Source organism: Pan paniscus, chromosome 20 (assembly GCF_029289425.2).
Source record: "Pan paniscus chromosome 20, NHGRI_mPanPan1-v2.0_pri, whole genome shotgun sequence".
In the NCBI taxonomy this organism is placed as follows: Eukaryota; Metazoa; Chordata; class Mammalia; order Primates; family Hominidae; genus Pan; species Pan paniscus.
In genome coordinates this window covers 17,692,331-17,718,914 of record NC_073269.2, presented here as the reverse complement: position 1 = coordinate 17,718,914, position 26,584 = coordinate 17,692,331, and the positions used below count along the sequence as shown (strand labels likewise).

Below are 26,584 nucleotides of genomic sequence, written 5' to 3'. Positions count from 1 at the left end.
TGGAGCTCCGTCCCCAACACCCCGCACTCACTCATGTGAGTCAGGGGCCCCACTCTCGTTTTAGTCTGCAGGTCCCATCCTACTATCATCCAGAATACCTAGAGTTGCCCCCCTCCTTCCCTAGAGTAGCTCTGTCATCTGAGAGCTTCCTTCCCCGAGTCAGAGAAGACCTGAAAATCTAAGGGGAGAATATGAGGGAACCCAGAGCCCCTTCCCGGGAAGGGCTGCGGCGAGGTGCAGACGGTCAGGCTTCCAGTTAGACTTAAGGTGGGACTTCCGAGCAGTTAGTGTGTGAACCCACTAGACCAAGAGGTGAGAAGCCTAGTGTCTCTGTCTCTCTCTCTCTCTCTCTCTCTCTGTCTCTCTCTCTCTCTCTCTCTGTCTCTCTCTCTCTCTCTCAGCTTCCCAGGCCTCTGTCTTCTGGAGGATGAAGAGAGCCTCTCTCTTCTTTAGGGTAGAAAGAGGCTAAGGGATAGGGGTTAAACAGCCATTCTGGGGCAGCCTAGATCTCACCAAGTGTGGGAAAGAGAAGGAAAACGAAAGAGGCGAAAAAGAAACTGAGCTATGTGGGGGCAGGGGGAAGTCCAGCAGTGCAGTGGCCTTGCTGGAGGAAGGTCCCAGCAGAAGCTGGGGGCGTCCCGTCCTTGGAGGGTCCCTGTGACCCCTAAATGCCCCCTCCCTTCTTCCCCTTGCTTGAATGGCTCCCCTCCCCCTCCCCAGGCTCAAGGGAGATTCCGGAGGCCTGTGAGTCTGGCAGGCACGCTGCCAGGCCTGTGTCTCCCGCCCAGGCTAATAACTGCAGCTGACATCTGGCCGGGCCCCGCGGGGGCGCAGCGGGCAGCGTTGGGGGGTTGGGCAGGGCAGGCCAGAGGGCAGCACCTTGGGAAGCTAACTTGCAGGTCCCAAAAGCCAGGAGGCCACAGTAATTCAGCCCTGGCCAGGGCTGAGGCTGGCCATGCCAGAGGGAGTCCTAGAGAGAGGTGAGGCCATCCCAGACAGAGTCCATCCCAGGAAGAGGGCAAGGAACAGTGGGTGTATGGGGGCAGGGGGGCAGGGCAGGGGGGCAGGGCAGGGAGAGATGCCCAGAGAGACAAATGGGTTCAAGGTTAGCGTCACGCAGACAGACAGTGAGACTCAGAAACACTTAAGATAGATAGGCTGAGAAATAATAATTATTATTTTAATAGCCAACACTTACATGGCTCTTACTGTGGGCTAGGCACTCTTCTAAGTGGTTAACATAAAATAAGTCATCGACTGCTTCCAACAATCCAGCAAAATGCATGTTATTTGTATCCCCATGTAACAGATGAGAAACTGACACAGGAGATTAAGGAACTTGTCTGGTGTCCAACAGCTAGAAGCACTAGAGTTGAGATATAATCCAAGCTGTCTGGCTTCAGAGCATTAGCCACTGTGTTGTGAATAATGACAACCAGAGAAGCATGTATGCAGTACCAGCTGCAGGCCGTCTCATGAAGGGTCTCTTTTTTTGGTGTTTTGTTTGTTTGTTTGTTTTTTGAGATGGAGTCTTGCTCTGTCGCCCAGGTTGGAGTGCAATGGCATGATGTTGGCTCACTGCAACCTCCGCCTCCTGGGTTCAAGCGATTCTCCTGCCTCAGCCTCCTGAGTAGCTGGGATTATAGGCGCATGCCACCATGCCCAGCTAATTTTTGTATTTTTAGTACAGACGGGGTTTCACCATATTGGTCAGGCTGGTCTCGAACTCCTGACCTTGTGATCAGCCCGCCTGAGTCTCCCAAAGTACTGAGATTACAGGCGTGGGCCACCATGCCCGGCCCTTTTTTTGTTTTTTTAAAGAGAACCTCACTTTGGCCAAACACAGTGGCTCACGTCTATAATCTCAGCACTTTGGGAGGCCGAGGGGGAGGATCACTTGAGCCCAGGAGTTTTTTTTAATTGTTTGTTTTGTTTTGTTTTTTTTGAGACAAAATATCACTCTGTCGCCCAGGGTGGAGTGCAGTGGCACAATATCAGCTCACTGCAACCTCCACCTCCCAGGTTCAAGCTATTCTTCTGCCTCAGCCTCCCGAATAGTTGGGATTACAGGCGCACGCCACCACGCCAGGCTAATTTTTTGTATTTTTAGTAGAGATGGGGTTTCACCATGTTGGCCAAGCCGGTCTCGATCTCCTGACCTGAAGTTATCTGCCCGCCTCAGCCTCCCAAAGTGCTGGGATTACAGGCATGATCTACCTCGCCCAGCCCTAGCCCAGAAATTTTTGAGACCAGCCTGGGGAACACAGCAAGACCCCCATCTCTACAAAAAAATTTTAAAATTAGCTGAGGTCAGGAGGGTGTGCCTGTAGTTCCAGCTACTCCGAAGGCTGAGGCAGGAGGATCACATGAGCCATGACCTTGACACTGGACTCCAGCCTGGGCAAGAAAACAAGACCATCTCACTCTGTTGCTCAGGCTAGAGTTCAGCTACACAATCATAGCTCGCTGCAGCCCTGAACTCCTGGGTAAAAGCGATCCTCCTGCCTCAGCCTCCAGAGTAACTGGGACTACAAGCACACCACAACTGCTAAGTTTTATTTTTTTATATTTTATCGAGACAGGGTCTCATTCTGTTGCCTAGGCTGGTCTGGAAGTCCTGGCCCCAAGGGATCCTCCCACCTGGGCCTCCCAAAGTGCTGGGATTACAGGTGTGAGCCACCGCACCCCACTGAGGGTCTCCTTTAATTGGGGGAGAAATGTGGTGGGGCACAGAGAGAGGGGCATGGGTCTCTGTGGACAGGCCAGCATGTGGGAGTAGGGTTCCTCCAAGCACTCTGCATGGGTGTTTGAGCACGGGGTGGAGATTGGGCCAGACAGGGAGGGCGGGGGCCCAGTCAAGCTGGTACAGCCGGTTCCAGGCCTCTGCCAGTGTCACCCTTGTGGCCTGGGCACCACCCCCTCAAGCCGCCCCACTGGCGCCAGGCCGGCCCCACGAGGAGGGTGGGAGGACAGCCCCCTCCCCTGCCTGGCCTGAGCGTCCAGACTGGCAGCTGGGTACTGCCCAGGCCCTGGGCTCCAGACCAGCACCTGGCTAAGAAGTCCCTGCGCAGGCTTCCCCAATGCCCCAGGGCCTGGGGCCTAGGGCACAGGATAAGGAGGAAGTTCACCCACCCCCACCCACAAGTGTCTTCGGGGCTTTTGGTCTTGGCACGAGGGACTTCTCCTTCTTATAAATAGCCCGGTGACCCCCCTCCCTGCTGGCCCCACTGACCAGTGGGGCCCTCACTAGGAAACTGGGCTGGGGGCTGCCTGTGAGTCAGCCAGTGGGCAGGCCAGGGCGAGAACCCACAAGTCGCAGCACACAGCACCCAGCCTCCCTCCCGTGTCCCTGCCCCTGGGTGTGGATCTGAGGCCCGGCAGGAGCCCTCCCCCAGGAACTCCTGGCCTACCAGCCGCCTCCCTCTCCCACCTCTGTGGTTTGGGGGTCCTTTGCCCCCTCTCCTGGAGAGGAAGCTGCTAGGTTTTCTTGGAAGCAGGAAGGAGAGTCTCTCTCTTTCTCTCCAGGCTGACATGGTTGGGCATGAGGGGAGTTTCTCAGGAAGCTGCTTCCATCCCTGCCACTGCTGGTGAAGCCTTGGGGGACCTGGGCATCACCAAGACCCTGGGTGACCTCTTTATAGCAGGCCCCCACCCCAGCAGGAGCAGAGGCTGCTGAGCTAGGCCTCCTAGGGGAAGTGGCAAAAGCAAAGAGGGAGGGAAGTGGGGGTGATGTTTGGAGAGAGGAAGTGTCAGGATCTCTGTGGGGCAGAGACAGACTGGGGTGTCCAGTGCCCCCACAGAACCTTGGCAAGGTCCAGGGGGCAAGCGTGTGACTGGCCTATAGGGTGCATGTGAGAGTGTGTGCTGGTCCAACCCTGACACCCAGGCCTGAGAGACAGGAGTAGCCCTCTGCCCGCTTCTGTGCCCAGCCCTGGATGCAAAGGTCTATGTAGGGCTTATCTGTGTAGAGTTCTGTTCCACTCTGTGTGTGTGTGAGCTCTATAGGATGGGTTGCACATGGTCTAGATGTATGTACGTGTAGGTTGTTTCAAAGTTCCTATGGCTAACTTGTGTCAGTGTGTATGTGTGTTTGTGTGTGTGTGTGGTCTGTGGCTGGTCTGTATGTGTGTATACGATCTGTTTGTGTGTGTGTAAAAGAGGTCTGTGGCTGGTCTGTGTGTATACAATCTGTAATGTGCATTTGTGTGTGTGTGAAAAAGAGGTCTGTGGCTGGTCTGTATGTATGTGTGTATACGATCTGGTGTGTGTGTGTGTGTGTGTGTGTGTGTGAAAAAGAGGTCTGTGGCTGGTTTGTGTTTGGTGTGTGTGTGTGTGGTCTCTGTGTGTGAGGTCTGTGGCTTGTTTCCATGTGTGTGTTCTGTGGCTTATCTGTATGTTGCCTGTTACTGATCTCCGTTTGTATGTGTGCATGTGTGTGTGTGCAAACAGGTTTTGTCATGGTCTCTCTGTGCCGATGTGTTTATGAATGTCCCACTGTGGCCTGTCTGTGCCTCTCTGCACTGGGTGTGACTGTCTGGCCAGACCATGTCTGTGAATGTGTCAGTCTGCCCAGATCTACCCAATCTGTTGCCAGGTCCCACATGTGTGTGTTCTTGGTGAGATGGTGTGTACCTCTAAGGCTTCGGCTTGGTGTCCCTGGGAGCATCTCTGATGTGTGTGCAACAGTGGTGGGCCAGGGTGCCAGGGACTCTCTGCCATACTGTGAACACATCATCTCTGTCCCTAGGTTTGTCTCTCTTGTCTTGTCTCTATCTTCTGAGTTGGAGATCTGGGGTGTGTGTGTGTTGCCTTCTCTTGCGTGTCAGGATCTGATAGTGCATGCCTGTGTCTGCATATCTCTCGTGTGGCTCTCGGGGTGCTGGTGCTGAAGGTGACTGTCTCTCCTATCAGCACGCACATGTTGCCTGCTTGTCTCACATATAGTTCACTCTGTGTCTGTCTTGCCCCTATGTTTCTAGCCTATTGTGTTTGTCTCCATGTGTGTCACACGCCATTGTGTCTGCCTTGCTGTGTGCCTCTCACCTGTCAGTCTCTGTGTGTTTGTGTCTATCATGCTTATGTGCTGGGTTGATTTATCCCCGCCGCACACGGCCTGCCTGCGTATTTTTGACCAGTGGATGCATTCATGTGTTTGACGGTGTGTGTCTCTTGCTTGAGGGTCTGGTCTGTCACTGTGTCCATGTGTGACAGTCATTGCTGGATCATCTTGCCCAGCTGTATGTCTGACCCTGTCTGTGTGTCCCTGGCTGGCAGTCTCTCTGTGGCCAAGGTGACAGGGGTTTGTGTGTCTGGACTGGCTCTCTCGGGGTGACTGTGTGTGTACATTCCTACAGCCCCCCGCCCGCCCCGTCTGGTCACCCTGGGCCATGTTTACTCTGCCCCCAGTCAATGTCTGCCCTGCCCCGGGAGGGGCTGACCCTCCTCCGTCTGTCCAGCCAGCAGTCCACAGGATGTTCCCGAGACACAGTCTCCATCCGACGTCCCCTCCCTCGGGCCACCCGCGGGTCAGGACCCAGGCGTCCAGGGCGGCGGGGGTGGGGCTGCAGCGTGGGGGGGCCCTGTCAGGGCACTGGAATGAGGGTGGGGGGTGGGGAGGTGACGGGCCCAACAGGTTGTGCCTCATTCCTGCCCCGCCTCTCACTTCCTGGGTGCCTGCCTCGGGCAGGGGGTGGACAAGATGAACCCCATGGCCTTAGAGTGTCTGGGTGGGGCATGGCCTGCCTGGCAAGGACTCGCTTCTGCTGGGCACCCTGACACCCAGGCCTGAGAAACAGGAGGAGCCCTCTCCTGGCTCCCGTGCTCAACCCTGGATGCAGAGTTTCCCATCTATTATTCACCTAATCCCCACAACAACCCAACAAGCTGGACATAATGATCCCTCATTTTCAGATGGGGAAACTGAGGTCCAGGCAGCAATGAGGGCAGAGACAGGATTTGAACCCAGCTCTATATGCTACCCAAGACCCCCAGCCAGCTCACCAAGCGCCATCCTCCCCTCTCTAAAAATGGTACATGTGGGGTGGAGTATGCACCCAGGCCCCCAGGAGGCCAGGCTCGAGGGGGGCGCCGGCTTGCTCTGAGTCAAAATGGGCCCCTGGATGAAATGAATAAGAAAACGGCTTTAACCGTTTCATCGCCGCGACGGGCTCTGCCAAAACTTCCTGTGGGCTGGGAGGAGGGGTTGGGGGCTGGGTTCCCGGAGGTTTGCAAGGGTGGGGGTGGGGGGTCTACCGATTCAGAGGCGGGGTTGGGGGGGGCGCCTCTGGCTTGCTAAGGGGAGTCGCTGGCCCTCGGATGCTCGCTGGTGGGGGAGGCCTTCCCCGCGGAGAGCGAAGTCCCCAGAACTTGGTTCTCGGCCTCACTGTCTGTAGGGGTCCCAGACTCCGCAGCCCCCTCCCCAGGGGCCTGAGTCACACGCGGGGAAAGCCGGGAGGGGTGAGTCACGGGGGCGGAGAAGCGGGAGCGAGGCCAGCTGCGGCCAGGGGACCCCCGGGCTGGCCTGAGTCACGCACGCCCGGGCGACGCTGACCCCAGCCCCCTTCTCCCGGGATCACGAGCGGGAAGCGCATTGTCAGTAGACTAGGCAGCTGGAGGAAAAGCAGGATGGCTGGGCGGGGAAAGGAAACACGCGCCTGGCTGCGCGGGAAGCTCTGGTTCCCATGGCAACTGGGGGGGTCTCAGCTCCATGGGAAAGGTCCCTCCCCCAACAGGGACTGCCCTCCCGTCAGGCGCTGGGGAAGCCCCCGGGCGCTCGGTCGAGGGGCCACAAGTTTCGGATCGGGCAGGAAGGGGTTAACGGAGGCCCCCTCCCGGGTTTCACCGGCGCCCCAAGGTCCCGGCCGGGGCGGGGCTGGTCCTGCCCTGCGCGCCTCCGCTCGCCCAGCCCCCGCCACCGCCCACGCACGCGCGCACGCAGCCAGTGCAGAGCTCCCGCCCTTCCACCCCCCGCGCTTGCACGCACGACCGCGTCGGGTTCCACGCACGCAGCGACCCCCGTCGTGTCTCACGTCACGCACGACGCACGCGCCCCCGCAACGCGGGGAGGGCGCCTCCCGGAGGGGAACGGCGGGGCGGGAGGCGCTCTGCGCACATCACTGCGTCCGCGCAGCCTGCTGTCCTCTGTGACTTTGACTCCCACTTCCCGCCCCCTACACACAAGGTCACAAACAAACTCCCTGACCCACAGTGTCACACGGACGCAGGATACACCTGCCACATCTTGGCACAACCCATTCTAGTCCAGCCAGCCTCGCAGCGAACACGGACACACGTGGATGGAGACGCAGACAATCACGCAGGCACGTCAGTCACATAGCGTTTGTGATAGGGACGCAAACAGAGCCATATTCATACATAGGTAGGTGGCAGATACATCCTGATAAAGCAACCCCATCCAGCAAAATAGGACGGGCGCAGTGGCTCAGGCCTGTAATCTCAGAATTTTGAGAGGCCAAGGCCAGAGGATCGCTTGAGGCCAGTAGTTCAAGACCAGCCTGGGCAACATAGCAAGACCCCTGTCTCTACAAAAATATTTTTTCTTAATGAGCTGGGCATGGTGGTGCATGCCTATAGTCGTGTCTATAGTCCCAGGTATGTGGGGGTTGAGGCGAGAGGATCACTTGAGGCCAGGAATTCAAGGCTGCACTGAGCAGCGATTGTGCCACTGCACTGCAGCCTGGGCAACACAGGAGACCCCGTCTCAAAAGAAAAAAAAAAAAAAAAACAGGAACAGGGAGGGACACAGTTTTGCACACCAGGGCTTGTTTTGTCACACAGCCACACTTCTTCCATGGTGATTGTGGTGGCACAGAGATACATACAGACACATAAGATAGTCATGCCATCGCATGACCCCTGTTACCACAAATAGGGGGCACGAAATGGGATACAGTCACAGAGACAAGACCACGTACAGGGACACTCAAAATGTCAAGTGGACGGCCGGGCGCGATGGCTTACGCCTGTAATCCCAGCACTTTGGGAGGCCAAGGCGGGCGGATCAGGAGGTCAGGAGATCGAGACCATCCTGGCTAACACACTGAAACCCCGTCTCTACTAAAAATACAAAAAATTAGCCAGGCGTAGTGGCGGGCGCCTGTGGTCCCAGCTACTGGGGAGGCTGAGGAAGGAGAATGGCGTGAACCTGGGAGGCGGAGCTTGCAGTGAGCTGAGATGGCGCCACTGCATTACAGACTGGGCGACAGAGCGAGACTCTGTCTCTTTTTCTTTTTCGTTATTTTTTTTTTTATATTTTATTTTTTTAGACGGAGTCTTGCTCTGTCGCCCAGGCTGGAGTGCAGTGGCACGATCTCGGCTCACTGCAAGCTCTGCCTCCCGGGTTCACGCCATTCTCCTGCCTCAGCCTCCCGAGTAGCTGGGACCACAGGCGCCCGCCACCATGCCCGGCTAATTTTTTTGTAGTTTTAGTAGAGACGGGGTTTCACCGTGTTAGCCAGGATGGTCTCGATCTCCTGAACTCCTGATCCGCCCACCTCGGCCTCCCAAAGTGCTGGGATTACCTGCGTGAGCCACCGCGCCCAGCCTTCTTTTTCTTTATTTTTATTTTTATTATTATTATTTTTTTTTGAGACGGAGTCTCGCTCTGTCACCCAGGCTGGAGTGCAGTGGAGCCATCTCCGCTCACTGCAAGCTCCGCCTCCCGGGTTCACGCCATTCTCCTGCCTCTGCCTCCCCAGTAGCTGGGACTACAGGCGCCCGCCACTACGCCCGGCTAATTTTTTGTATTTTTGGTAGAGACGGGGTTTCACTGTGTTAGCCAGGATGGTCTCGATCTCCTGACCTCCGGATCCGCCCACCTCGGCCTTCCAAAGTGCTGGGATTGCAGGCGTGAGCCACCGTGCCCGGCCGAGACTCTGTCTCAAAAAAAAAAAAAAAAAAAAAAAAATGCCGGGCGCGGTGGTTCACGCCTGTAATCCAGCACTTTGGGAGGCCAAGGTGGGCGGATCACGAGGTCAGGAGATCGAGACCATCCTGGCTAACACGGTGAAACCCCGTCTCTACTAAAAATACAAAAAATTAGCCACGCCTGGTGGCGGGCGCCTGTAGTCCCAGCTACTCGGGAGGCTGAGGCAGGAGAATGGCGTGAACTCGGGAGGCGGAGCTTGCAGTGAACCGAGATCACTCCACTGCACTCCAGCCTGGGTGACAGAGTGAGACTCCGTCTCAAAAAAAGAAAAAGAAAAAAAGAATGACACAGATATAGACCCAAAGTGAGGTCCCATATAGACGTATATAGTAGACACAGACACACAACACATGAAGATGCAATTGGAGAGAGCCCCACCCAAACTCTGCCTGGACCATACAGAGATACACAGGGGCACACACTAGAGGTTCCCTAGTCACCCTAAAATCTGGATTGGTTTTTTTGGTTGTTGTTGTTTTTGAGATGGAGTCTTGCTTTGTTACCTAGGCTAGAGTGTAATGGCGCGTTCTCGGCTCACTGCAATCTCTGCCTCCCAGGTTCAAGCAATTCTCTTGCCTCAACCTCCTGAGTAGCTGGGATTACAGGCGCTCACCACCACGCCTGGCTGATTATTGTATTATTAGTAGAGACAGGGTTTCACTATGTTGGCCAGGCTGGTCTTGAACCCCTGACCTCAAGTGATCTGCCTGCCTTGACCTCCCAAAGTGCTGGGATTACTGGCGCGAGCCACCAAGCCCGGCCCCAACCTGGATGTTACGGACAAGGATGTTACCGACAAGGATGTTACAAATTTCCCCTCCCCCAGTCCCCGAAACCAGCCCTCCCCCCCATCAAATCAGGCACAGCCTGTTGCACAAACTCGAAGGCCTTATGACACAATGGATGCAGAACACATGCCCGTGTACACACAGTCACAGATCCTCCATCTCACACCTACAAAGACCAGCACATTTGGCCAGGCGCCGTGGCTCACGCCTGAAATCCCAGCACTTTAGGAGGCAGAGGCAGGAGGATTACTTGAAGTCAGGAGGTCGAGACCATCCTGGGCAACATAGCAAAACCCTTTCTCTCAAAAACACAAAAAAACCTAGGACATTTCACATGGACTCAGACACACACAGACACAGGGAGGGGGGACTGGCTAGGAGTTCCTGGCAGGATGTCAATATCTGGGCTGTAGGGGGCCTGCCAGAGTCCTCCATGGTAATGATGCATGGAGTCCACCCAGTGGCTGTGGTCAGCCAGGGGAGTGGCAGAGGGGCACTGTTCTCCAGTTGTGGGACTGAGGGTCCCCTTCTCAGCCCTGATGAAGACTGGGTCCCTGCCCAGATGTGAACGCTGGAGGGGGCAGGCCGGGGTCCAGCTGTGGCCACAGGGAGGGGTTGAGTCAGCCGCTTCCCAGCAGTACAACCCAGGCTGGGCCCAGCTGTTCCTGGAAACCAGTAGAGGGGGTGGGCTCCCCAATCCAGCTGGGGGCTGCTGGCCCAGACCTGCACACCAGGGCTCTGTGTCCCTACAAATGGCGGCCTTCAGACCATCCCCCAAAACGTTGGGGGCTCTCTTTACCTAAAACAGGGGTTTGGATCCTTCTTCCAAAATGTGGAGGGTTTTTCATCCCCTCTTGCTGAATTAAAGGTGCCTGGATCTCCGCACAGCGGGGCTCCCTGTGTTTCAAAACAGAGATTGCTGCTGTCTTCCCTGCCGACATAGAAGCTCACTGCTTTTCCCCAAATGTGGGACTCCCTGCCGCCGCAAAATGGAGGGTTATGCTCCTCCCCCAAATTGAGCACACCCAGATTTTCCTTAAGTCTGGGGACTCCTGGCTCCCCGAACATCTGGGACGCCCACAACATGACGCCAACATTAGCACAATTTAAGTCAATTTGCCTAAATATTTGGATTTCCAGATTTCCCCTAAACATCAAAATCCCTGCGACCCCCGCCCTAATGTGGTGATCTCAGCATGTCCAGCCACCCCTGCTTGTAACAGCTGTGGTTCCTGGCTCACCTCCCATTGCTACCTGGGAACGGGGTGGCCCTGTTTCCCTGTATTGGCAGCACCCTCTCCTCTGGTGAATGCGAGGTGGGGGAGCCAACGGCAGCTGTTCCCACGACCGCCGGAAGACAGCCCAGTCCGGAAGCCAGCGCTGCCGGCCCTTGTCCCCTTCCCCCACTATCCTCTCCACCCGCTCCCAGGGGCTGGAGTCTGGAAAACCACGCGGGAGGAGGTTGTGGGGATATGGACGAGCATCCGAGGCCCCCGGGTGCGTACGGCTGCGCATGAGTGGGCTGTAATCGGGTGTCTGGGGGTGAGTGACTGCGTTCGTGCGATGCGCGCGGGGAGCAGCTGTCACTTTGCCCACCCTGCTCCGGGGCAAGGTCTCTGGCGCCAGGATCTTCTGGGTGGGTGGGAGCAGCGCCCCTCCCCTCCGATCTGGGCCCGCCCCCAATGCAGAGCCCGCCCCTCCCTCTGGGTACAGCTAATAACCTCTAATTAGTGCACATTACCCCGCCCGTCTACGGGGGAGGGGTTGCCGAGGGACCCTGGGGTCACAGGGCGCGAGCCTGGGCTTCACCCTTCCCCTCAAAACCCGGTCCACTCGGAACCTCTGTTTTCTCGCCGGCAAAGCAGGGAATTAAAACAGCACTTGCCATCTGGAGACATGGGGAGGATTCAATAGTCTATGTATTTAAATCGCTTAGCGCAGGGACTGCATACAGTAAGCACTCCATACATGGTGACTGCAATTTATTGTTAACTATAATTCCCATCACTTTCCATTGACCCCCCCTCCACCGCCCCAGCCGGGGTTTCAGGGCGGGCGCACAGTCTTCCCCCTAGGCCGCGTTCTGCGGTCTCCGCGCCCCCTGGTGGGCCCGGGCGACGCGGCAGCTTCAGCCAAATCCTGGGTTCTGAGGTGGGGGTGATGCCGGGCGCGCATCTGGGGAGGGCAAGGCGCGGGGGGAATATCGTGGAAGACGGATCCAGGCTGGGCAAGGGTGCCTATCCATCAGCCAGGACATGTGTGTCTAACTGACCTCTTCTCGACCTAGGACCATACCCGTGTTCCCCTATCTACTCCTGGAGTCAATAATGCGGGGAGGATCCCTTCATTTATTTATTTCTTGAGACAGGGTCTCCCCCCTGACGTCCAGGCTGGAGTGCAGTGGCGCGACCACGGCTCACTGCAGCGTTGACCTCCCGGACTCAAGCGATCCTCCCACCTCAGCCTCTGGAGTAGCTGGGAATAGGTGCGTGCCACCACGCCCAGCTACTTTTATTTTTTATTTTATTTTTGTAGAGACGGAGTCTCGCTGTGTTGCCAGGGCTGTTCTCGAACTCCTGGGTTCAAGCAGTCCTCCCTCCTCGACCTCCCAAAGTGCTGGGATTACAGATGTGAACCATCGCGCCAGGCATTTTATTTTATTTTATTTTATTTATTTTTTTTGAGACAGTCTCGCTCTGTCGCCCAGGCTGGAGTGCAGTGGCGCGATCTCGGCTCACTGCAACCTCCGCCTCTTGGGTTCAAGCTATTCTCCTGCCTCAACCTCCCGAGTAGCTGGGACTACAGGCGCGTGCCACCATGCCCGGCTAATTTTTTGTATTTTTAGTAGAGAAGGGGTTTCACCGTGTTAGCCAGGATGGTCTCGATCTCCTGACCTCGTGATCCGCCTGCCTCGGCCTCCCAAAGTGCTGGAATACAGACGTGAGCCGCCGCGCCCGGCCCTATTTTTAAATTTTTATTGTTATTTTTTTGAGACAGAGTCTTGCTCTGTCACCCAGACTGGAGTGCAGTGGCCCTATCACGGCTCACTGCAGTCTCGACCTCCTGGACTCAAGCTATCCTCCCACCTCAGCCTCTGTAGAGCTAGGAGCTAGGACCACAGAAACACGCCAACATGTCTATTTTTTTTTTTTTTTTTGAGAAGGAGTCTTGCACTGTTGCCTCCTGGAGTGCAGTGGTACGATCTCGGCTGACTGCAACCTCCGCCTCCAGGGTTCAAGCGATTCTCCTGCCTCAGCCTCCTGAGTAGCTGAAATCAGGCGTGCGCCACCACGCCCAGCTAATTTTTAGTATTTTTAGTAGAGACGGGGTTTCACCATGTTGGCCAGGCTGGTCTCGAACACCTGACCTCGTGATCCGCCCGCCTCGGCCTCCCAAAGTGCTGGGATTACAGGCGTGAGCCACCGCTACCTGGGCAATTTTTAAATTTTTTGAAGAGAGGCTGGTCTCCAACTTCTATCCAAATTAATTCTCCCTCCTAGGCCTCCCAAAATACTGGAATTACAGTCGAGAGCCACCGCGTCCGGCGGGAAAACCCCTTTAGCATCCCCTCTCCCAGTCCATAGAAAGTGCCAGGGCTCGCCCCTCCCCGCACAAAGGCTCCGATTATAAAGTGGTTAGACACAAGAATTTACTTAAGTTGCAGGGAAAAGACGTGAATGCGCTTGTGTAACAGGGTGGAGCACCTCCGTCTCAAAAGGATCTTGAGGACCTCCCACCCCAAAAAGGGCCAGGGCGAGGATGGGAGGTGGGAACACCCTCGGATGCACAAGGCTGGGCCAGGCTGACCCCTAGCGGCAGGGCGGGCGCCCGAACGGTGCCCGGATCCAAGATGGCGGGGCTTGAGGCAAGAGCGGGCGTGGGGAGGAGATTACGTTACCGAGGCGGAGCCTGGGCTTGGGGGCGGGGCGGGGCCTGCGCCTAGGGGGCGGGGCGGGGCGGCGCTCTAGGCCGAGCGGGAGGTCGGGGCTGCGGGCGCTCGCTGGTGGCGGACCCGGAGGCTGCTGCGGCGCCGGGGCTCCGTGGCCTGGATTGAATCCGATCGGGAGCCATGAGCGTGGACAAAGCTGAGCTATGCGGGTCTCTGCTCACCTGGGTAGGTCGTGGGGCGGGGCTAGGGGAAGGTGAGCGCCCGCTCCTCTTGCCCGGGATCCCTGGCCCTGGTTCGGTCAGTCTCTTGGTGCTGGGGCTGGGAGGTGCGGGGTCGTCGACTTGCTGGACCGTTGGACTCTGGCCCGAGCACCCGCCCCCGTCACGTGGCAAGTCTGCGTGGAAAGGACAGGTGAGGCCCCGCCCCTCTGTGGTTGGTTCACGTGGGGCGAGGACACAGGTGAATTGGCCTGGTCACGTGGTGCCTGTGGGGCCCAGGTGACTCGCGATACCACCCTGGCCTGGACGCGCAGGGTTTGTTGGGCAGAGGTGAAGTGAGGCCACGCCCCCTCCGGTCTCAGGTGAGCAGAAGCCAGTCCCTCGCAGAGCTGCTGTGGCGGAGCAGCGCCCGCCCCACCATGTGAGGTTCGCTGACTGGAAAAGTCTGCAAAAGGGGAGTGGTTCGGCGCTCCCAGGCCCTAACTCTTTCCGTTGTCCTTTCCTTTACCCCTCAGTTACAGACGTTCCACGTTCCGTCTCCCTGTGCCAGCCCTCAGGACCTGAGCAGCGGCCTTGCCGTAGCCTATGTGCTGAACCAGATGTGAGTGGAGCTGAAGGGGAGGATCCCAAAAGTGTCCCCCAGTCTGCTCATCCCACCTTCTCGCCCCCAGAGACCCCTCCTGGTTCAACGAGGCATGGCTCCAGGGCATCTCGGAAGATCCAGGTCCCAACTGGAAGCTGAAGGTGACAAGTGGACTCCTGATTAGAGGACAGACTGGTGAAGAGATGACCAGGGACGGGCCAGCTAGGCACATGTCCTGGGTGATGGGCAGGAAGAGGGACAGATGTCTGGTGATCAACCATTTGTTCATCCATTCATCTATGGAGTACTCACCCTGTGCCAGGCCTGGGCATTCAGCAAGGAATAACACAGACAAAAACCTGCCCCACACAGCCATCATTCTAGTGACAAGCAACACATACACAACCGTAAAAATTAACTTCCAGGCTGGGCGCAGTGGCTCATGCCTGTAATCCCAACACTTTGAGAGGCTAAAGTGGGTGGATCACCTGGGGCCAGGAGTTCAAGACCAGCCTGGCCAACAAGTTGAAACCCCATCTCTACTAAAAATACAAAAATTAGCTGGGTGGGGTGGTGTACGCCTGTAATCCCAGTTACTTGGGAGGCTGAGACATGAGAATCACTTGAACCTGGGAGGTGGAGGATGGAGTGAGCTGAGATTGAGCCATTGCACTCCAGCCTGGGCAACAGATCGAGACTCTTGTCTCAAGAAGAAGAAAAAAAAAAAAAAAAGAAAAAGAAAAAACTTTTGATGCCAGTAGTTCTGTGAAGACAACAAAAAAGCAGGGCTTTGAGAGAGAGCAATGAGGGCATAGGTGGCTGATTACATCAGATGGGTTAATCTCCAAGTGAAATTTGGGGGAACGGTGTTCCAGGCATAGGGAATAGCAGATGTAAAGGCCGTGATTTGGGAATAAACTTGGTGTGATGGAGGAATGGCAGAGAGGGCAGAACAGAGCAAGAGGGCAAGATTTGTAGGAGATGAGGTCATCAGGGGCCTGGCAGGCCATGGTGGGGGTGTGGATTCTATTTTTAAGTGCTGTGGAAAGTCAAGGCAGGGTTTTAGCAGAGCAAAGATGCAACCTGGCTTGGGCTTTATAAAGCTCCCCCTGGCTGCATGGAGAGAAATAAAATGTAGGCAGCAAAAGTGGAAGAGGAGAGGCAGCTGGTGCACTAATCCAGGTGAGAGGTAAAGATGGATGGGTAGGGCTGAAGGATGGTGGGGCAGGTGGTGAGAAGTGACTTGGTTCTGGAGACATATGAAGGAAGATGGTCAGGCAGGCCGGGCACAGTGACTCATGCCTGTAATCCCAGCAATTTTAGAGGCTGAGGTGGGAGGATTGCTTGAGCTCAGGAGCTTGAGACCAGCCTGGGCTACATAGCAAAACCTCCTCTCTACAAATAAAAAAAAGTAGTCGATTGTGGTGGCATATGCCTGTAGTCCCAGCTACCGGGAGGCAGAGATAGGAGGATTGCTTGACCCCAGGAGGTCGAGGCTGCAGTGAGCCAAGATTGCACCACTGCACTCCAGCCTGGGTGACAGAGCCAGACCCTGTCTTAAAAAGCTAAAGCAAAAAAAAAAAAAAAAAAAAGAAACAAAGATGGTCAGGCAGACAAAAGGGGCAGACAGCCAGACAGGTCACCCCTAGAGGAAGGCGCACACAGACAGAATAGGATGAGATGAGCAGGGAAGGAGAAGTGAGGTGGAGAAAGGATGGGACCTACAGATTCAGAGTGGGAGGCCTCTGAACTTGTCCACAGTTCCTTGTTCCTCCCTAGGTCAGCAATCTGAAGATGGTCTTACGGAGCCTAGTAGAGTACTCCCAGGATGTGAGTAACTGTAAAGGGATTCAGGGGGTTGAGTTGGGAGAAGGGTGGGCCCATGAGCCCCTGACACCCCCTTCTCCCCAGGTCCTGGCGCATCCTGTGTCAGAAGATCATCTCCCAGATGTGAGCCTCATTGGAGAGTTCTCAGACCCGGCAGAGCTCGGCAAGCTGCTTCAGCTGGTGCTGGGCTGTGCCATCAGTTGCGAGAAAAAGCAGGGTATGGGGAGCTTAGGGGGTCCCCAGGGCTGGCCTGAGGAAATCCTCCTTCCTCCCCACCTCACCCCTGGGTCTCAGCCTCCCCCACCTTGATCCCCAGACCACATCCAGAGAATCATGACGCTGGAAGAATCGGTTCAGCATGTGGTGATGGAAGCCATCCAAGAGGTGGGTGGGGGCACTCAGTGTGCAACTGGAAAATGTCAGGAGAGGGGACATCTCTAGGGCAGAGAGAACTGGGCACAGGCCCTGCCCTGGTAAGGTCTGGACTCTGCCTGGAACTCAGCTGGCCAGACATCTCTGTCTCATGTGTCTGCCAGCTCCTCCCAGCTCTAAGTCGCAATCTAGCAGGCTCAAGGGATCTGGCTTCCCTCTGTGCTGGAGGCAGGAGGGCAGCCTCTGGGCTGGGGTTATTGGGCAGAACTGGCCTTGACGGGAGGATGGAGAGGTTCTCAGGTTAGATAGTAGATACTTTGAAGGCTGGCCTCAGATATCCAGTTCATTACAATGCCCCTTCCCACTCCCCAGCTCATGACCAAAGACACTCCTGACTCCCTGTCACCAGAGACGTATGGCAACTTTGACAGCCAGGTAAGAGATTTGGGGGAAAGGTGTTCCAGGCACAGGGATCAGCAAATCCAAAGGCCGGGAGTTGGGGATAAGTTTGCTGTGATTAACCTTGTGACTTAACCTTGTTAAAGGTCCAGACCCCGCTTACAGATGCTCAGGGCTGCCTAAGGGGGAGGGGCTTGTCCTTAAGCCTGTAAGCCACGCCCATCTTCCAAGGTGCTAGCCACTTCCTGTACCAGGTCTCCAGTGTTCTGGAATCGCTCTTCCTTCAGTCTCCAACCCCAGCCCTGTTTTCTTTTCTTTTCTTTTTCTTTTTCTTTTTCTTTTTTTTTTTTTGAGATGGAGTCTCACTCTGTCACCCAGGCTGGAGTGCAGTGGCACGATCTCGGCTCACTGCAACCTCCGCCTCCCGGGTTCAAGCGATTCTCCTGCCTCAGCCTCCCGAGTAGCCAGGACTACAGGCACGCGCCACCACACCCGGCTAATTTTTGTGTTTTTAGTAGAGAAGGGGTTCGCCACGTTGGGCAGGCTGGTCTGGAACTCCTGATCTCAGGTAACCCACCCGCCTCAGCCTCCCAAAGTGCTGGGATTATAGGCGCGAGCCACTGCACCCGGCGCCAGCCCTCTTTTCAATCCTGAGGGTTTCTTGGCCCCCTCCATTTGGCCTCTAGAGATCTCAGCCTCCCTCCCCCCGTCCTTCTCCTGAATCCCTGAGTTCCTCTTCCCCCTCATCTCTGCAGTCCCGCAGGTACTATTTCCTAAGTGAGGAGGCTGAGGAGGGGGACGAATTACAGCAGCGCTGTCTGGATCTGGAGCGGCAGGTAGGGCCCTAGGTGGGGCAGGGTCACTTGAGTAGTCCCTCTCCAAGCCCAAGCTCATCTTTCTGCCCTGCCCGCAGCTGATGCTCCTGTCAGAGGAGAAGCAGAGCCTGGCGCAAGAGAATGCAGGGCTGCGGGAGCGGATGGGTCGGCCTGAAGGCGAGGGTACCCCAGGTCTCACCGCCAAGAAGCTGCTGCTGCTGCAATCCCAGCTGGAGCAGTTACAGGAGGAGAACTTCAGGTGTGATCAGCTGGGGACTGGGCCAGGCAAGCCAGGGGACCGGGGTAGGGCAGCCCCCTCATGTGCTCTTCCCCCAACACCCCCAGGCTGGAGAGTGGCAGGGAGGATGAGCGCCTGCGCTGTGCCGAGCTGGAGAGGGAGGTTGCGGAGCTGCAGCACCGGAACCAGGCGCTGACTAGCCTGGCCCAGGAGGCACAGGCCCTGAAGGATGAGATGGATGAACTACGGTGAGTGGTGGGTTCCTGGGTCCCCATCACGGGGGGCGGGGGATAAACCTGTTTCCAGAGTTCCCCTCTGATGCCATAGCAGCTCTGTAATTTTCATGTGCCCAGTGAACCCCCAATATGCCCCCTGGACTCCACAGTGCCACCCTGAGCCCTACAGAACGCCCAAGGCCACATTGCACTATCCTGAATTCCACCATATCCCCTGGACCCCACACTGCCCCCCCCTTATCCCACAGTATGCTTCCAAGACCCCATAGCATCCCTGTGGCCCCCCCCAAAACACAAGAACCTCCCCTACAATGCTCTGCAGATCCCACTGCACAGTTTGGGCTTCATAATGCCCCTGGATCCCATGGTACCTTCTAGGACTCCACAATGCAATTACTTTGCACCCCCTTTTGACTCTACTGTGCCTTCTGTAACCACAAAGGGCTGCACTGGGCCCCTATAGCATCTCTGTAATGCGAAGGTACTAGTGCACCCCCCAATTGCACTTCTAAGGACCCCGCAGTCCTCTTGTCCCATAGCTCTCCCAATGACTCCAAGGTGTCCTTGGCAGATGCTCAGACCTCTCTAGGCTCCCCATCACTCCCCCTATAACCCCACCCTCTGTGTCCCCACAATTCCACCCCAGCGGATACCTGATTATAACCCTGGGCTAACCATTGCTGTAATGGCTCTCAACAGCTCCAGGCCCTGATTGACCCCTAACCCTCGACTTTCATGACCCCTTCACGTTGAACCCAAAAGCCTCAGGCTGAACAACACCCTGTGCTCCAAGGGCCACTCCACATCCCAGCTGACCCCTGATCAGAGCTCTCAGCCCTCCCCCTTCCCTCCCACTCCCCTAGGCAGTCCTCGGAGCGTGCTGGGCAGCTGGAGGCCACGCTGACCAGTTGCCGGCGCCGCTTGGGCGAGCTGAGGGAGCTGCGGCGGCAGGTGCGGCAGCTGGAGGAACGCAACGCCGGCCACGCCGAGCGCACGCGGCAACTGGAGGATGAGCTACGCCGAGCCGGCTCCCTGCGCGCCCAGCTGGAGGCGCAGCGGCGGCAGGTGCGGCGGGGGCGGGGTTAGGGCCGGGGCCCCGCCCCTGGTAGCAAGTCTCTCACCGTTGGCCAGCCCTCCGCCCACCCCGATCCCCTCCCTTATTTGTACGTAGGCCACGCCCTCCGGGCCTCTTCCCTCCACCCACGCTGCTCTTCTGTCTGGGTTAGTAAGCCCAGCCTTTCCCTTCCCTTAAGTACCGCTCCTCTAAATTCTTTGATGCCCGCCGCTTCACCATGCTGCTTGATTTACTTGGGGCTACCCACCCATGTAACAAAACTCGTGGTAAATTGAAAATATCCTAAAATGCATAAAGGCCAGGCCTGGTATCCCAGCGCTTTGGGAGGCTGAGCCGGGAGGATCACTTGAGCCCAGGATTTCGAGGTTGTAGTGAGCTGTGGCTGCATCACTGCATTCCAGCCTGGGTGACAGGGTGAGACCCTGACTCAAAAGAAAAAGGCCGGGCGCGGTGGCTCGCGCCTGTAATCCCAGCACTTTGGGAGGCCAAGGCGGGCACCCCATAACTCCTTCTGTAACCCCACATCACTTGAGGCCAGGAGTTTGAGACCATCCTGGCCAACATAGCGAAACCCTGTCTCTACTTAAAAATAGAAAAATTAGTCTGGGCACGGTGGCTCACGCCTGTAATCCCAGCACTTTGGGAGGCCGAGGCGGGTGGATCACGAGGTCAGGAGATCGACACCATCCTGGCTAACACGGTGAAACCCCGTCTCTACTAAAAATACAAAAAATTAGACGGGCGTGGTCGTGGGCGCCTGTACTCCCAGCTACTCGGGAGGCTGAGGCAGGAGAATGGTGTGAACCCGGGAGGCGGAGCTTGCAGTGAGCCGAGATCGTGCTACTGCACTCCAGGCTGGGCGACAGAGCAAGACTCCGTCTCGAAAAAAAAAAAAAAAAAAAAAATTAACCGGGCTGGTGGCGCGCGCCTGTAATCCCAGCTACCCAGAAAGCTGAAGCACGAGAATCGCTTGAACCTGGGAGGTGGAAGTTGCAGTAAGCCAAGATCTCATCACTGCACTCCAGCCTGGTTGAGAGAGGGAGACTCTGTCTCAAAAGAAAAAAGTAAAAGATATTAAAAAAAGAAAAAGAAAAAGAGAGCTGGGCGTGGTGACTCATGCCTATAATCCCAGCACTTTGGGAGGTTGAGATGGGAGATCGCTTGATGCCAGCAGTTCGAGAACACCCTGGTCAAGATAGCGAGATTCCAACTGTTTTCAAAAAATAAAAATTTTTAAATTTTTTTAAAAAAGAAAATCCATTGAACATACCTTACCTACCGAGCATCACAGCTTAGCCTAGCCTACCTTAAACATGCTCAGAAAACTTACCTTAGCCTAGTTTGGCAAAATCATCTACCATAAAGCCTATTTTATAATAAAGCGTTGACTATATAATGCAATTTATTGAAGACTAATTCATTGCAATTGAAAAACAGAATGGTTGTATGGGTTCCTACTATTAACATTCACAGTTGGCTGGGTGCAACGGCTCACACCTGTAATCCCAGTGCTTTGGGAGGCTGAAGTGGGAGGACTGCTTGAGGCCAGGAGTTTCAGATCAGCCAGGGCAACAGAGCTAGACCCTGTCTCTAAAAAAAACAAGCAAAAACATACACAGCTGAAAGCACCATAGTAAAGTCAAAAAAATAATAAGTCAAACCATCCTGGATCGGGGACCATTTGTACTCAGCCCCTGCCCCTGCTCCCAGCCCTGCAGTCCTTATTCCTCCCCTCTCTGTGTTCAGGTGCAGGAACTGCAGGGCCAGCGGCAGGAGGAGGCCATGAAGGCCGAGAAATGGCTATTTGAATGCCGCAACCTGGAGGAAAAGTATGAGTCGGTGACAAAGGAGAAGGAGGTGAGGCTGAGGTCCCACTGCCCAAGCCCCACCCTGCCAATTCTGGGGTAGCCCATTTCCCAGGAGGCCGAGCCTGACCCGTGGAGTGTCTTGTACCCTGTCCCTGCAGCGGCTGTTGGCGGAGCGGGACTCCTTGCGGGAGGCCAATGAGGAGCTGCGCTGCGCCCAGCTGCAGCCGCGGGGGTTGACCCAGGCCGGTGAGATGAAGCCCCATCCCGGGGTCTTACCTGTCCTGGTGTACTGTTTGGGTAGAACAGGTTGTGTCCCAGTGCATGTCTAGGTTGGGGACAGAGCTAGGCCAGGCTGGAGGTGACCAGAAAGAGGTGACACGGTCAAATTGAAGAGAGAGGCTCAGGGTCTCAGGGTGGAGCAAAGGCTAAAAAGCTTGGCCAACCCTCCCGGTTCTCTATCAAGCCGGGGATGGAGCTTGTGTCAAGCCAGACTGTTGGCTGAACTTGAAGCCCCAAAAGATGATCCTTGGGAAGAAGACCCTAGGGGCGGGGACAGGGGATGCGAAGAGACCTGAAGACTTTTCTCGCATTCTTCAGATCCCTCACTGGATCCCACCTCCCCACCGGTGGATAACTTAGCCGCAGAGATCCTGCCTGCGGAGCTCAGGTATCCTGGGGTCACTCAAAACTCTGGCCCCACCCAGGCCTGCCAAGGCCCGCCCTCAGCCCCGCTCCCGCCCTCCCATCTTCTGCTAGCCCCGGTTGCTTGGTCTCAGCTCCAGGTGCTAGCCGGGCTCCTAGGCCCACTTACTCCTGATTTGGCTCTGTCCAGCCCTACCAGATGACTTTGCTTCTCAAGGGTCTATCCTTAGTACACAAATTATGTCCAACACCTGGCTCCAGTTCCTGCACAAAAATCCTATGCCCTAGCCCCGCTGACTTTGATCCTTTCCCCCAGCGTCCACCCCTGTTAGTGTAACCTCTGTGAGTTTCAGTCCCCTGTGCCCTGCCGGGATTAACTCTCCCACCCCGGGCCAGGCACGGTGGATCATGCCTCTAAGTCCCAGCACTTTGGAAGGCCGAAGCTGGAGGATCACTTGAGCCCAGGAGTTTGAGAGCAGCTTGGGCAACATAGTGGCCCTCTCTACAAAATAAAAATGATTTAAAACCCCGAAAAACGACCGGGCGCGGTGGCTCACGCCTGTAATCCCAGCACTTCGGGAGGCCAAGGCGAGCGGATCACAAGGTCAGGAGATCGAGACCATCCTGGCTAACACGGTGAAACCCCGTCTCTACTAAAAATACAAAAAATTAGCCGGGTGTGGTGGCACGCACCTGTAGTCCCAGCTACTCGGGAGGTTGGGGCAGGAGAATCGCTTGAACCTGGGAGGCAGAGGTTGCAGTGAGCCGAGATCGCGCCACTGTATTCCAGCCTGGGCGACAGAGCGAGACTCCATCTCAAACAAACAAAAAGCCAAAACTAACCAAACAAACAAACAAACAAAAAAAACCCAAAAAACTGTCCCATCCTAGTTCTTCCCATTTCTGCTTCCCGCTTTCCTGTAGTCCCATCCCAGCTGTTCGAATCCACTCTTGTAGCTCCGCCCCTGCCTAGCCCCACGCCCTATCCCAGCTTAGCGCTCCGTCCACTTTAACCCTGGGCCGGGAACCTGAACCCCTAGTAGGTCCTCGGTGCTCCAACCCCATGGTCTGGCTGGGCTCTTCCCCAGGGCTCTGTCCCGCTCCTAGCTCCACTCGCCCTGAGCCCCAGCGAGCCTGCGGGGTGACTCGACCCTGGCCCTGCTCTCTCCTCCCGGGTCTGCAGGGAGACGCTCCTGCGGCTTCAGCTGGAGAACAAGCGGCTGTGCAGGCAGGAGGCGGCCGACCGGGAGCGGCAGGAGGAGCTGCAGCGCCACCTGGAGGATGCCAACCGCGCGCGCCACGGGTTGGAGACGCAGCACCGGTGAGCCCCTGGGGACCTACCTGCGCAGAGCAGGGACAGAGGGGGCCAAAAGTGGGCACAGGCACTAAGCGGCCCCCACCCTCGCAGGCTGAACCAGCAGCAGCTATCCGAGCTGCGGGCCCAGGTGGAGGACCTGCAGAAAGCCCTGCAGGAGCAGGGGGGCAAGACTGAAGATGTGAGTGTCACCCACCACCTCCCAGCCTGGCCCTCCCTTGTGCCCCGAAGTAACCCTCCTCTCTCTCCCATGCTGCCCGATGCCCCATACAGGCCATTGTAAGTACCATGGGCCCAGGATGGCACCCCCTACCCTCACCCTGGGAAGGAAGAATTAGGGCCTCTCTGGATCCCCCACTCACCTTGCCTCTTCTCTCTCCCAGTCCATTTTGCTGAAAAGGAAGCTGGAGGAACATTTGTAAGTCGCAGAAAGAGGGAACTCCTCGTGGGGGCATGGATTTGACATTAGGGGGGAGTTTCTTAGGCATGTGCCACCATGCCTGGCTGATTTTTTATATTTTTAGTAGAGACGGGGTTTCACTATGTTGGCCAGGCTGGTCTCGGACTCCTGACCCCAGATGATCCACCCGCTTTGGCCTCCCAAAGTGCTGGGATTACAGGCATGAGCCACCGCGCCTGGCCTTCTTTCTTTTATTTTACCTGTCTGCTATTGAAGAGATTTGTATTCTAGAAAGATCCCTGGCTGCTGGATGGAGTGGTTGAGAGTAGAAGAAGCTAGCAAGGGAAGATGGTGGCTGAACCAACTTGGGAGCTTTGGGATGGGAAGAAGTGGACAGCAGAGGGCTGTTCCAGGGTATACCTGCTAAGGGTGCGGAGGGTTGTGGCTCTGACAGCTGTGGAGCTGGTGGGACCAGGGCACACAGCCCCCAGGCATGAGGGGCAGGCAGAGAGGGCTCTGTGGCCATGTAGGGGCATTTCTGGCTGGCGGGGAGGTCTGTGGCTACCACTGGGACAAAAGAGAAGCCAGCTCGGAGGTCAGCCCACTGCTGCTCATCCCCGGCCCACAGGCAGAAGCTTCATGAGGCAGATCTGGAGTTGCAGAGGAAGCGGGAGTACATTGAGGAGCTGGAGCCACCCACTGATAGCAGCAGTAAGTAGGATCTAGTGACCAGAGGGTGGGGAGATCCCAGAGCCCAGCAGCGTGGAGCTGATGGGCCACCTCTTCCGCCAGCAGCCCGGCGGATCGAGGAGCTGCAGCATAACTTGCAGAAGAAGGACGCGGACTTGCGGGCCATGGAAGAGCGATACCGCCGCTACGTGGACAAGGCCCGCATGGTGAGGACGCTGGGTGTTCCCAGAAGTTGCCTGCCCTGGCTTCTTACTTTTTGTGCCTCCTATTGAGTCAAACCTCCTGCTTGCACATCTGTGCCCCCAACTCATACCTGTCATACCCCACCATAAGACAGACTTCTGCGTGATTCCCCACTGCTACTGATTGTCACATTAAAATACTGCACAGCTGGCTGGGTGCTGTGGCTCACGGCTGTAATCCCAGCACTTTGGGAGGTCAAGGCAGGCGGAACATGAGGTCAGGAGTTCGAGACCAGCCTGGCCAACATGGTGAAACCCCATCTCTACTAAAAATACAAAAATTAGCTGGGCATGGTGGTGGGTGCCTGTAATCCCAGCTACTCAGGAGGCTGAGGCAGGAAAATCATTTGAACCCGGGAGGCGGAGGTTGCAGTTAGCTGAGATTGTGCCACTGCGCTCCAGCCTACGCGACAGGGCAAGAGTCCATCTCAAAAAAAAAAAAAAAGTACCGCACAGCCAGGCGCAGTGGCTCACGCCGCTAATCCCAGCACTTTGGGAGGCTGAAGCAGCTGATCCCTTGAGGTCAGGAGTTCGAGAGCAGCCTGGCCAACATGGCGAAACCCCGTCTCTATGAAAAATAGAAAAATTAGGCGGGATTGGTAACATGCGCCTGTAATCCCAGCTACTCGGGAGGCTGAGGCAGGAGAATCACTTGAACCCGGGAGGCAAAAGTTGCAGTGAGCTGAGAGTGCGCCACTTCACTCCAGGCTGGGCAACAGAGCCAGACTCCATCACAAAAATAAAAATAAAAATAAAGTAAAAATAAAGTACTGGATGGATGGGCACAATGGCTCATGCTTGTAACCTCAACACTTTGGGAGGCTAAGGCAGGAGAATTGCTTGATGCCAGGAGTTCAAGACCATCCTGGGCAACATAGGGGGACTCTGTCTCTATAATGAATGAAAGAATGAATGAATACACACACCCCAGTATGTCCCAGGGGGTTTCAGGGCCAAAGTCACCTGGCTATGACTTCCTCAACCTGTAGGTCATGCAGACCATGGAACCCAAGCAGCGGCCAGCTGCGGGGGCACCTCCAGAACTCCATTCCCTGAGGACACAGCTCCGAGAACGGGATGTCCGCATCCGACACCTGGAGGTGGGTGTCCTCGTCCCTTTACACTGCCTCCAGCGTATCTAGGCCCCTGACACTTGCCTCCTTGACAGATGGACTTTGAGAAAAGCCGAAGTCAGCGGGAGCAGGAAGAAAAGCTGCTCATCAGTGCCTGGTATAATATGGTAAGTGTGGGGTCTGGGCTCTAAGATCTCATGGGTAGAATATTGGTGGGGGGGTCCTGTGAGCTCACCTGACCCCAACCACACCTCCTCCTGAAGGGCATGGCCTTGCAGCAGCGAGCCGGGGAGGAGCGGGCGCCTGCCCATGCCCAGTCATTCCTGGCACAGCAGCGGCTGGCAACCAATTCTCGCCGTGGACCGTTGGGACGCCTGGCATCTCTGAACCTTCGCCCCACTGACAAGCACTGACAGACCTCACAATCAAGCCAGCCTGGGCTCCACCCACCCTGGCTTCCTCCAGCTCACATGGCGCCCAGCACTGGGCTTCAGCCAGCTGCTCGAGAGCTTTGAGGCCATGATCTCTGCTCTTCCCTCTCCCAGATTGGTGGGGAGGGAGGGCAGGAGGTAGATATAGGCCTGTTCTTTTTAGCAATGTGATTCTTGTCGTTGATTCTCTCTCTGGAGTTCATGTGCTGCCTCAGGAGACTCTGATTTTATATTTGAGAAAAATAAAGGCGTTCAATCTGCCCTGGCTGTGCTCTGGGCACCAAGGTGAGGGAGAGAAAGTGGGCCAGAGGCTTAGCCCATTGCTTTTAAGAAAAGCTTAGCGGCCAGGTACGGTGGCTCACGCCTGTAACCCCAGCACTTTGGGAGGCTGAGGTGGGTGGATCACCTGAGGTCAGGAGTTTGAGACCAGCCTGGCCAACATGGCAAAACCCCTCCTCTACTAAAAATACAAAAATTAGCAGGGCATGGTGGTACATGCCTGTAATCCCAGCTACTCGGGAGGCTGAGGTGGGAGAATCGCTTGAACCTGGGAAACAGAGGTTGTAGTGAGCTGAGATCATGCCATTGCACTCCAG

At 56.2% G+C, this 26,584-nt stretch overlaps 1 protein-coding gene across 11 annotated transcripts; it reads left to right on the top strand.

Moving 5' to 3' along the window:
* Nucleotides 1-11,061: 11,061 nt before the first annotated feature.
* On the top strand, nucleotides 11,062-26,249 carry HOOK2 (hook microtubule tethering protein 2). 11 transcript variants are annotated; one of them, XM_063599928.1, is made up of 22 exons: nucleotides 11,062-11,232; nucleotides 14,358-14,443; nucleotides 14,514-14,586; nucleotides 16,205-16,255; nucleotides 16,337-16,469; nucleotides 16,569-16,636; nucleotides 16,997-17,059; nucleotides 17,779-17,859; nucleotides 17,937-18,097; nucleotides 18,184-18,324; nucleotides 19,176-19,377; nucleotides 21,134-21,244; nucleotides 21,354-21,441; nucleotides 21,793-21,862; nucleotides 23,021-23,158; nucleotides 23,246-23,333; nucleotides 23,536-23,570; nucleotides 24,181-24,263; nucleotides 24,348-24,448; nucleotides 25,474-25,584; nucleotides 25,653-25,724; nucleotides 25,821-26,249. In XM_063599928.1, exons 4-22 carry the CDS (start codon nucleotides 16,220-16,222, stop codon nucleotides 25,968-25,970), a joined length of 1,932 nt encoding a protein of 643 aa, XP_063455998.1. In that variant the 5' UTR covers nucleotides 11,062-11,232; nucleotides 14,358-14,443; nucleotides 14,514-14,586; nucleotides 16,205-16,219; the 3' UTR covers nucleotides 25,971-26,249. The 11 variants fall into 11 exon arrangements, 9 of the variants coding, with proteins under 9 accessions (XP_063455998.1, XP_054960171.1, XP_054960170.1 ...); XM_055104196.2 differs by having other exon boundaries at nucleotides 11,064-11,232; nucleotides 24,345-24,448; XM_055104195.2 differs by having other exon boundaries at nucleotides 11,064-11,277; nucleotides 24,345-24,448.
* Nucleotides 26,250-26,584: the final 335 nt, after the last annotated feature.

What these genes read in the sequence shown, in the direction of transcription:
- HOOK2 (XM_055104198.2), top strand. Translation starts at nt 13,805, where the DNA reads ATGAGCGTGGACAAAGCTGAGCTATGCGGGTCTCTGCTCACCTGGGTA. An exon ending in CAGTTGCGAGAAAAAGCAGG is followed by an intron (nt 16,470 to 16,568) that starts GTATGGGGAGCT and finishes CTTGATCCCCAG; the next exon opens with ACCACATCCAGAGAATCATG. An exon ending in AGGAAGCTGGAGGAACATTT is followed by an intron (nt 23,571 to 24,180) that starts GTAAGTCGCAGA and finishes CCCGGCCCACAG; the next exon opens with GCAGAAGCTTCATGAGGCAG.